General features: G+C 44.9%; 1 protein-coding gene across 1 annotated transcript in view; it reads left to right on the plus strand.

Annotated features, from left to right (window-relative positions):
- SHISA9 (shisa family member 9) overlaps positions 1-6,559 on the plus strand; it is a 291,123-nt gene extending 284,564 nt beyond the window's left edge. Inside the window, exon 5 of the mRNA XM_029221519.1 lies at positions 5,892-6,559. Within this exon, the coding sequence (XP_029077352.1) occupies positions 5,892-6,274 (383 nt within the window). The 3' untranslated portion in view covers positions 6,275-6,559. The remainder of the gene's footprint in view (positions 1-5,891) is intronic.
- The last annotated feature ends 5,029 nt before the right edge of the window (positions 6,560-11,588 follow it).

Genomic DNA, 11,588 nt, shown 5'->3' on the forward strand with positions numbered 1-11,588 from the left:
TTCGGGGTCACAGCAAATCATTTGGATTTGATTTTTAAGTGTGATGGGAAGATTAATCGCTCTATTTCAATATATTCTTGGACCAAAGGTAGGGACAAATTGGGAATTGTTGACAGCTTAGGGTGGGACCTTGCTTACCAGGTGAAATCCATCACCTGAGACCCAAGATGATCACCAAGGGAGAAGGAGTGGTAGGAACCCCTCCTTAAGATATCCTTGGCCCAAGGAAAGAAGGTAGGTGGGAGGCCACCTGCCAAGACCCTCAGATGTGTAGCTTGTTTTGAAAACTGGTTATTACCTTGACTCTCCATTTCCATAGAGGCGAAGCTCCATCCCACCCAGCACCTGTACAAGTGTCTGCTGCTAATTAAGAGAGAGACAGATGGAGGAAGGTTTAGTTTAATTTTGAAGCCTTGGTTCCTTCAAGGCAATTAGGCTGATTGGAAGGAAAGCACCTTTTTCATTCTTTCTTCCTCTTTTTAAATGAAGAAAAATAAAAACGGAGAGGACCAGTGTTGTTGGAAGCCTCACACATCTGTTACCTGGTCGGCTTGTTAACCACCTGCCCACGAGGTACCTTGGTTGATTAGGTTAATGCATTTATTAATGGGGCTTACAAGGCTGCTCAATGAATCTGTGATTTCCTTCACAAGCCGCTTTTTAATATAGTAAGACAGGGACCACAATGCACAACACCGAGAGTGGCCAGGTAAGTATTTCTTTCCCATCCTCGGTATCTAAATCAGAGGGGATGAAAAAGAGGATTTCACAAAAATTGCATTTCCTGGTTATGGGAACAGTTCATCCACCTAACCACCAACCACATCCTTGTTGAAATGATCTTGAAAATAACTCTTTGGAGGATGGTTTTATGCCCCATGCAGCAAGTCTGTACCTGCTCTGCACTTGTCAAAAACACCTCTGAGTCATGTGGAGGGGGGACAGACAAACAAATAGATGTGAACGATATAATCCTGCATACAGGACATTAGATGATCTGATGACCCCTTGTCTTCTTCACTTTATTACATACATATGCTTTCAGTTTTTGAAGCTGCCATACTACTTCCCACCTCAGGCCTTTTGCAAATGTTGTTCTGTATCAGTTATCTACTGCTGCGTAACAAATTACCCCAAAACTTAGTGGCTTAACATAGCAACTGTTTATTGGGCTTGTGGTTCTGGATCAGCTGGGAAGTTCTTCTGGTTTGGGCTGGCTTGGCTGCTCTTGGCCAGGCTTACTTAGTGTCTGTGATGAGCTGGCAGGTGGGCTAATGGCTTCACAGTGTAGGATGGCCTCACTGGGTATCTGGCAGGTAGCAGGCTGCTGTTGGCTGTGGTGAACATGGGCAACTGGACTGCATGTTTCTCATCCTTCAGGGGGCTAACCTGGGCTTCCTTTTTCATATGGAGGCAGGGTTCCAAGATCTGATAACAGAAGCTGCAGAACTTCCAAAAGCCCAGGCTTGGGATGTGTGTGACATAATTTCTGCTACAGTCTACTGGTTAAAGCCAGTCACAAGGTCAGGCCATATTCATAGGGTAGGGAAATAGACTCCACCTCTCGATGGAAGGAACTGCAAAGTATTACAGCTATTTTTGCAATACACCCCATGTGCGCTCACCTGGATGCTGTTTCTGTTACTCTTCACTTTCAGATTCCAACTCAGAGAGCATCCTCAAGGATGCCTTCCCTAACCAGCACCTCATCCCGAACGCATCAAGGCCCCTTCTTGTGTCGTCTCATAGGGACAGCTAGGCTCTCAATACACATGGCAGCTGGAGGGAAGCAAAGAGGGAAGGAAGAAAGGAAGGAAGGGTGGTTAGTTTGGATGAGTGCTTCCTTTGTGCTTAGCTGGATATCTGGCACAGAGCGCTCAGTAAATGTCTGTTGGATTTAATCCAGTGCCTCTTTCATAAGCCAGAAGACAGACAAAATATATGTAGTGACTAGTTACTCTCTTTCAGAATTGTGTTATATAGCTTATGTGTCTCATATAATTTATTCTTAACAATAAACCTCAGAGTAGTTATATTATCCTCATTTTACAGCAAAAGAAATAGAGATAAAGGAGTTTGACATTCCCAAGGTCTCATAGACTCAGGTCTGTCTGATTCCAAAGCCTACAGATTTTTCTGTCCCACCCTTGCCCCATATACCAAACACTCTCTATGTTCAGGGGTTTCCCAATGACAGGTTCACCAAGAGACAAATTCAGGGTTGGGTGTGGAGAAGGACGTATTGTAGGTTCTCCACGGGCGGCTCCATGATTCCTCCTAATGGGAGCTGCTTCCCATACCTGCACTGATAGGGCAAGAATTGAATGCCCCTGGGACTATTTTTCTTTAGAACTTTTTGAGAGGACATCACCTATCCCACCTGTCGGGGCACCTGTTTCATAATCAATTTCCTCAGTTTGTCAGAAACGGGAACCTTCCAATGCATCCCTTGCTCTGAGCTTCCCTTAGACTCATCCATTGTCTGGAAAGAGGAATTTGGGAATAAATGGTTCTGGATCGTGCCTGGGGACATAATGAGGGTGGGTGAGACTTTCAGTAAGAGACTGAAAGCAGTTTAGTGAGAGCAAATAGATGTGAAAATGGAAAACTAGAAAAGAGCAGTCAGGACTATGATAGCGCAGAGGTTGCTGAGGGAGCCGGGGAATCAGAAAGCGTCACCTTAGCTTAACCTTGAAAGATGAATAACAGAGCATCTGATGTAAATGAAGGGGTGAGACACATCAGCTCCATCCTCTGGTTCTCTGACCAGCTCAGAGACCTTATTATTAATACTCATAAGACTGGATAGTTCTTTATAGCACTTACTATATTTCTACTTTTATGTAATTTGTGGGATTATTTGGTCACATTCTGTCCTTCCCTCATAGAATGTCCACCCCACGAGGGCAGGGACCTTGTCTGTTTCTGATTCTCCCAATGTCCTTATATTTACAATGTCTACCACCTGGCCCATGCCTGTTTGATGTATGACTAAAATGACTGAGAAAAATTGCTGGGAGAGGTTTTGGTAAATGGTAACATGGTCAGTTTTAGAAATATGCCTTTGGGAGACTTCCGTGGCAGTCCAGTTGTTAAGACTCTGAGCTTCCACTGCAAGGGGCACGGGTTTGATCCTTGTTTGGGGAACTAAGATCCCGCAAGCTGAACAGTGCGGCCAAACAAAACATAACAAAACAAAACAAAACAAAAGAGGAAATATGCTTTTGGCTGTAGTGTGGACAGTGGCCTGGGGGAGGTGAGACTCAAGGCAGGGGAGCCAGTTTGGTGGCAGAAGTAGAGCAGCATTTAAAGCAAGGAGGAGGCATAGCAGAGGTTAGAGCAGCATTTGGTAGGTACGATGGGAAGGACCTGTGGGTTAGCAGTTGTGCTGAGGAGAAGAGGAGGGTGACATCAGCACCTGCTCCTGTGTTTCTGGCTTGAGTAACTAGAGAGTTGGTGTTCCCACTCGTGAGAGAAGGAAGAGCCTGGAGAACAGATGTGAATGATGTTGATGGGTTCAGTCTTGGCCACCTTGAGTGGGAGATGCCAGTGACTCTGTCCTGGAGGTAACTGGATACATGAATTTTGAAGTCCAAGGAGGGATGTCAGAGCATCCTTCTGTTGAAACATCATGCATTGGAAACCTAGAACTTTCCTCTGGAAGACGCGATTCTAATACCAACTTGAATGTAACTCATACCACCTTAAGGAGTGCATGGTATTTCGGGAATGTGTGCTCTTCCCATGTCGGTAGCTATTCCATAGTTCCTTTTGACATTGATATTCTGTATCTTCAGACAGCTCTAGAATTCAAGGAAGCGGGGACATTCTCTTGAAAGATTGCATTACTCAGGGTTGTTTACATTAAACATGGACAGAAACCCAACTTAAACTGTATTAAGCCTGGAAGGTTAACATGTGGCTTCCGGGGGTGCTGTGCTGAGGAATCTAAGCAAAGGCCATGCTAGCTAGGAAAGAGCTCTGTGATCAATGAGTGATGTCTGCCACAGATGCAGAAGGGGCAAGCGGGGGCATATGTGCTCACTCATTCCTGAAAACAGAGCTTTCCCTCTACGGCCTTTCAAAAGCATCAAATAATGTCTAATGGAGTTAGGTTCTACCTTGGCTCAGCCGCTAGCTGCGGGTAACCTCAATTAAATGATTTCATGTTCCTTAGCTTGACAGTTTCCGCATCTGTCAAGCAGAGGTCATAATCCCTGTCTTTCCCACCTCTTGTGGTTGAAAGGATCGAATGAGAAAAGAAACGTGGAAGGGCAGTGACCTCCATGAATTTACATGATTTCACACACATAACAGTATGGGATGCTGGAAGTGTGGATTAAAGAGCAGCACATATTTCTGGACTCCTGAGAGATATATGTTCAAGAGTTTATTGCTAAGACATTAATTTAAAAAGTATAGAGGATCTTCTAATAAAAGAATTGTGAGAGAAAATAAAGTCTCAGAAAGTTATCAAATAAATTGAGAAAGAAGGCAGGAAAGAAAGAAAGGAAGGGAGGGAGGGAGGAAGAGAGAGAGAGAGAGAAAAGAAAACAAAAAAGAGAGAAAGAAAGAAAGGAATCATTCAGTGCTTTAGAGTGTGGTGAATGAAGCAGAAATTGGTATAATTCTTTTGTAGCATAGTTGGCAATATGTATAAAGGGCCTTAATAATGTTTACAGCCTTTGGCCAAGTAATTCCACTTCAGATAATTTATTTCAGGGCTGGATAGTAAATATTTCACACTATGTGGGCCATGCAGTCTCTGTCACAAGCACTCAGACCTGCTGTTGCACTGCAGACAGGTGAAGGAATGGGCATGGCAGCATTCCAGTAAAACTTTATTTATGAAAATGGGTGGCAGCTAGATCGATCCATGGGCTATAGTTTTCCACCCTCTGATACAGATTAAAGAATATTTTAAGAATTATTTCACATTCAAAATTCTAAATACTAAGAGAGCTTTAGTCTAGGAAATTCTCATTTCAGATTGATTTATATTATCAAAATATTGGCACAGCTTGAATGCTCATCCATAGGATGAATGATTAATTTTCATAGTTTTGCTCACTGAAATATTATGTAGGTATTAGAATGCTGTTTGCTAGTGATTTATAACAATATGAAGAAATGCTTGCTAGAATGTTACATGAGAAATTACAGTTATTTATAATGATGATGATAATGGTGGTGGCTAATATCTAAGCATGTTACGTATGGCATCACTTAACCCTCTAAACAACCCTATGAAATATCCTTTTTTATTGTAACCACTTTCCTGATGCAGAAGCTGTTGGTAATAAAAGTTATTTACCAAAGTTACACTGCTAGTAGGTGGCAGAAGTGGGATTTGAACACAGGTCTGCTTAACTGCTAAAAGCAAAAACAAAAGCACTAACACAAATTCCAAATGAAACTCTTTATTGAGAAAACCAGGAGAAAATACACCCAAGTATTGATATCGACTGTCTTGGGCAGTAGCTGATAGATACGAATATTTCTGAATGTGTTCGATATTTTCTCTAATGAGAAGCATCATTTTCATAATGAAGAAAGAACAACACTTGCATTTTATAAGAAAGGCAAGGGTGGCGGAGTGCTAGGTGTGATTGTGAGGGAAGAAGGATTTGGGGGGAACTAGAGATTCCCTTGCGGATGCCCTCGCCTTCTTGGTCCTCCTCTTGTTGGTGGAAAACACATGACCCTGTCTTCCTTCTTTCTGTCTGCTCCGGGTGGAGTTTCTAGTGTGTGTCTCGTTTGGACTGTTGGCCCACTGAGATGCTGTTCTTGGGTTGACCTGCTAATCCCTAACTGTCTTTCTCTCTCTCCTCTCTCTCCCTCTCTCTGCTCTCTCCTCCTCCCTTCGTCCACCTACCTGTCCCATCGTACAGCCGACAAGGTAAATGATGACTTCTACTCCAAGCGACGGCACCTGGCCGAGCTGGCCGCCAAGGGGAACTTGCCTCTGCATCCCGTAAGAGTGGAGGATGAGCCACGGGCCTTCAGTCCTGAGCATGGCCCCGCCAAGCAGAACGGACAGAAGTCCCGCACCAACAAGACGCCCTCCCACTCCCTGGCCTACAACTCCACCGCCAACTTTAAGAGCTGGGACCCCAAGGATCAGTCTCTTCGGCGGCAGCAAGCTTATGGGAACAAGGGCAAGCTGGGCACGGCTGAGTCCGGCTCCAACGACCCCTTGGGAACTCGCACCCAGCACTACCCACCCCCGCAGCCATACTTCATCACCAACAGCAAAACGGAAGTGACTGTCTGAGCTGTCGCTACAGGGGACATCCTGGAGACCACACTCAACTGAGAGAGGCAAAAAATACCCCAACACACACCCTCCCTGTCTCCCGCCCGCACACCCACCCACACGTTCACCCTCCACACCGACCGACGACAAACCTACTGGTGACATGGAATCACGCTTTTCCTGTGTCATGCCTAACACGTGTCGGCGGGCAGCTGAGCAAGACCGGAACGTGGACGGTCAGCAATACAGCCAAGGGGAAACTGAGGCACCCGCTTTCGACTTCAGGGTCGAGGTGGCCAACTCACATGCCTAAACCGTGGGGCTGATTTTTCTGTTCCTCCTAACTTGAAACAAATCCATGATGAAAAAAAAAAAGTAGCACAATTTAGAGAAATTGTCCATTTGAGCACATATACCATTGACCATGCATTGTCTGTTTCTGGGTGAAAGAGCCAGAAAGGATGGAAGGTGGGGTAGAAAAGAGGGGTCACTGGTGCACTTGATAAGCATTTTCTAATCCCAGGAAGTAGTGATGTGGACATAAAATTGTGATGAGCGTGAGACAGTAACTGGACCCCCCCCCCACCATGCTATTTATATACTTCTTATATCATCAAGGTTGGAAGCAAAAACAACACACACTCAAACTCACAAAAAATAAATAGACCCTGAACCCACCGACAGTGATGGGAAAGAAAGAACTTTTTTAGACAACTCCCATAAAGACTGTGGAAATGGGAGGGGTAGGCTTTTATGGCAGGGAGAGGGTCCAGAGAGTCTTAAATAACTATTTTTTAAAAAAAGGAAAATAAAATAGAATCCCACTACAAAACAGACAAGAACAGCAAAGTAACTTTTGTCCAACATCTTCAAGACTTAGGAAATCAACAACGTCGTCAAGAACAAACAAAATTCACAGTTGAAATGTTGACAAGAGGTGAGAAGGGGACCCAGAGCCTCTGATTTCTGGCGTTGTCCCCCCGCCTCCGAGACAAGAAACAGAGACAGAAACCAGTCCTCTATTAACTGTCTATCCCCGACTCCCTTCCCCTTCAGCCTGTTGCTGCCACCGCTGCCGAATTTCAACTGCTTTGGACTGAAAATGTCATAAGCGTGGGTGGTGCCTTCAGTGTGTCACTGTTGAATGACAGTCTTGTTTCCCAAGTGCAACCTGTGTTCTTTTAGCCTTCCTGCCTCCTGTCTTTCTGCAGTAGTAGAAGGTGTTTCCATCCTCTGTTTGTTGGTGAGCCCACCCGATCCCACACTCTGAGGGGGAATGCTGCAACTTGCAAAGACCAAGACCTCCCTCCCCCACACACTGTCAAAACTCCCCGAGTCCCACCCCAAGCTCCCCAAACCTAGCGTGGGACCCAAGCATTCCTGGTCCCATCATTCCCAGGATAGATAGATAGACAAACGATCCCTCCAAACCACTTCCCCAGATACTGCAATGCGTTCATTTCCCATCCATGATACCCCGGGGTTGTTGTTCAGACGGGTTCTCATAGCTAATGGGTGTCCCAATAAAGACAGTTTTCCTAATAGTCTGATTTGTTTAGTGGAAGCCCAAAGAGAGAGGTTGACGGAGAAGAGATTTTCATTTAAGGTGAGAAGTTTTCAACCAGTCCCTTAAATGGCTTAGCTAATTAACAGGAACCTTGGAGAGACCCCCAGCTCTTCTGATGTCAGAAACTGAACGTGGTCTGAACAAGACCCTTCCTGGAATGCTGGACATCAGCGTTCTGCTTCCCCATCTCTCTGACATCATGGGATCGGGGAAACCAGCTGTTTATTCTCTTCTTTACTCCCAGCTGATCTGGGGACATTGACAGTGCATTTTATCTCTCTGGGCTTTAGTCTTCCACTTGAAACATGGGGAATTGGGGCGAGGTCAAGCTTTTCAAGCTTTTTGAAATAGCAAAACCTCTGCCCATTAAAAAAAAAAAGAAAAGAAATCGTGCCCAGGAGACCCTCTGTCAGATCCTGGCGAATATGAGGCTCTGTGCTGGGTGAGGCAGAGCTGGGAGGTTTAGCGCCTGCTTTCTCAGCCTCTTGGCTGAAACCCCAGTGCTACCCACTGTGGAGTAACGACTAGTGGGCTTGGTCAGTGTTTCCTTGATGTTAGTTATCTGTGTACCTGCCGCACACTTTTGGCATCTTTGTGTATCCCTGTCACAATATTTGTACCTAAATTGATACATTTTTAATACATTTAACTTTTGAAAGGAAAACTATGTGTCAGTGTCACAAACAGAAAACCAATATCAGTCACCCTGAATAGAAAATAAGTGTAAAATAAGGACAAAGGCAACAGCGCAGCGATTGTTATGTTCTAGCTACAGACTATTACCCGCAGAAGGGTTTGAACCTGGAGCCTGGCGTTTGCTCACCTTCTTTCTCTTCCCTTCCTTCTTTTCTCTCTCCCTCTCCCCTTTTCTTGATTAAAAACAGATTAGCAGACGTTCAAGAGTTGTTAAAGATATACCGGCACCCATTGGAGATTTTCTCCTTGAAGTACTCAAATGGGCTGACAAAAGTGAAAAGGAAATCGTTTCCTATGTGACTCAGTGGTAGTTAGTGCTCTATCCATGTACTACTAAAAATCATCTTGCGTTCACTAGTGGTGCACAGCGCATACTTCAGGAAATACTGGATTGGCTTGTTTGGTGAGGTTCCCTCCAGCTCCAAAGTTCTATCATTCTAGTCTCCCTTTTAGCTCCTTTCTGGTCCTTTCCCTCAACCCCCTTATCCCAGCCCTGATGAAGGACCTTTCTCGGTCTCTGAATCTACAGGATTTATTCGTCGTGTTCCTTCTCTTCTGAGTAAACCGCACCCAGTGAATTTTGTAACTTGGAGGTCTGCAGCTATAATTTCGGCAGTGAAGTTGCAGCTTGGTCCGTAAGAAGTAACAGTGGTGAGAGCCCAAGAAGAGCAGTACTTAGCCTCGTTACCTTCCAGTTGGCTTTGGGAGCTGAACTGAAGCGGGGGAAGGGGAGGGAGTTTGGACAGGAAAGTTTATTCTCTGGCTTCTTCTAGGCAGGTATGGACAGACCTCATGATACTGAAAGGTTATCATGACCTGTAGAACTGTGACTGCCATGTATCAACAAGGATCCTCTAGCTAGAATGGGGAGACTTAGAAGCGAGAAACCAGAACAAAGCAGGGAGACTATCCCCTCCCCATCTCCTGTCCTGGCAGTAGCCTCCTCTTACCTTTAGCTACCCCCCAACTTCCAACCCAACAGGGCCAGAGTCTGACTTCCCTTTGCCCTCCCAGAGCGTCTCAGCCTCTGTCGGCCTTGGGCTCCGCCTGGCATTTCCATCTAACTCCCCCCAGTTTTTTTGTGTGTAAATGGAGCATATTTTATGTGCGAATATTTTAGTAACCATATGTTCTGCAAGTAAACCTGTGTTAATACTTGTCAACAACTGCAGAGTTTATGATACCAATAATACTTCCTACAATGAAGAAAAAAAACACATTTGTTTGTTTTCTAAGAATGTTTATTTGTAAACATATGTATTCACTATATTAATATGAATTTCTTACCTGGCAATAAAACTGATTATATGTGATGCTGTTGGGGTTACCATGTATCTTTCTAGGGTTACCTTGTATCATCCTAACCTGAGTTTTCACCAGGGAGCACCAATGTTAGCATAGGGAGCTAAATCCTTAATATTCTGAGGGTACGAGAAATCATTACAGGTAAAGGAAGATTTTAGTTAATAGCAACAAATTTTCCAGGAGACATTTTTGTTTGAAAGGTTCTTGGTAAGAGTCTTGTGTCATGTCTGTTAATTCACCTCCTGCCTTAAAATATATATCATGGCTCGGTCTCCCTGATCATAACTAAATCTAACCTTAATGGTCAAGATTCTTGCTGAGATTTGCACTTCTGTTTTTACCAGTGACCAGGTTTGTAAAAGACACAAATATGGAAAGTATGGGAGATTGGATTCTTCCACTGTTTATTAAATTTTATTTCCTGCCTGCCTTCTGTTAGCATTAAATTTGAGTTCTCAGGTCGAAACCTGCCTTAATATGGTTCCACCAGGGAGGGGTTCTGAGAGAAGAATTTGAGGGCAAGGAGTTTATTTGAGAAAGGAAGGGAACACTGGCTGGTGTTGGGGAGGTGAAACAGGGGAAGAAAACCAGCTAATAAAGGATGATTTACCATATCAGCTACCTCTATGAGTGACTACAGTTTAATGCTGCAGGGAAACTGGGAGAATTATCCCACCCAAGTGGGCATGGAGCTGGGGTGTTTACCCACCAACTCCCATCAGACATCATTTGAGCATTGCTTTCAAGAGGTGTTAATGTTTAGACAGCCCCAGGCCATCATGTGCAAGGACAGAGGGATTTCCATGGTGGCAAAGAAAGCCCCAGGCACAGAGATGCAAGGGTGGAGAGATTTCGAAGAGAGAAACCAGAACAAAGCAGGGGGACTGTCCCTTCTCACCCCATGCCCTGGCACTAATTGGAAGTCAGCCATCGTGTACCGAAGTCCTAAAGACACAGGGATGGGGGTGAGGGCTCATGGGGCTGCTCAAAGCTGGATGTCTGAGTTTTCCTGGGAACGAAGCTTCCACTTTCTGGATACTTGGAGAAGTTGTCAATAGGGGTAGTGGACCACAAACTGCAGTCAGAGTGAGGGTCCTTACTCTGGTATCTGGAGATACTTCAATAGTCACGGGTCACTTGGTGTCTCCCAGAGCAGACCCCACTGCTCTCTCTCTGGGGCATAGTTACGGTCATCAGAGATGTCTGGATGGCAGACGATGCTTTTCCAGTACTCAGGAACTGTCCAGATCAGGGGAGTTACTGAGCAGCACACATCACAGCCCTGTGGATGCTTCAATAGGATAGAAACACATGCCTCTTGGGGGGTGGGGGGCAGTGACAGCCTCTTCCATTAGTGAAGCTGTCTGCTTGGTTACAAGTCATAGACAACAACAACAACCACCTTATCAATTATATTTGTAGAGCTCTCACGATGTGCCAAACACTGTTGAAGACTTGATGTGACGGTCGCATTTGTTCATCACAACTGTATAAGGTAGGCACTATTAGCTTTGGAGGTGAGAGATGTATCGAAAACGTGAGTAATTTTGCCCAAAGTGGTTCAACAGTTAAGTGGTAGAACTGGGATTCGAACTCCAGAGCTCATACTTTAACTACTGTACAGTTGTTCTCACGTGCATGAGCCTGTGAGTCAGTGGGGAAATTTGATACAGATGCTGATCCCCAAGCTCCACAGGTCTGAATGCGGGCCCAGGATTCAGTGTTTGTAAGAGATACTGCCTCCTCGCAGTGGACCACCCCCGA

Source organism: Monodon monoceros, unplaced genomic scaffold (genome assembly GCF_005190385.1).
Source record: "Monodon monoceros isolate NGI ecotype Baffin Bay Population unplaced genomic scaffold, NGI_Narwhal_1 Super_Scaffold_13, whole genome shotgun sequence".
Taxonomy (NCBI): domain Eukaryota; kingdom Metazoa; phylum Chordata; class Mammalia; order Artiodactyla; family Monodontidae; genus Monodon; species Monodon monoceros.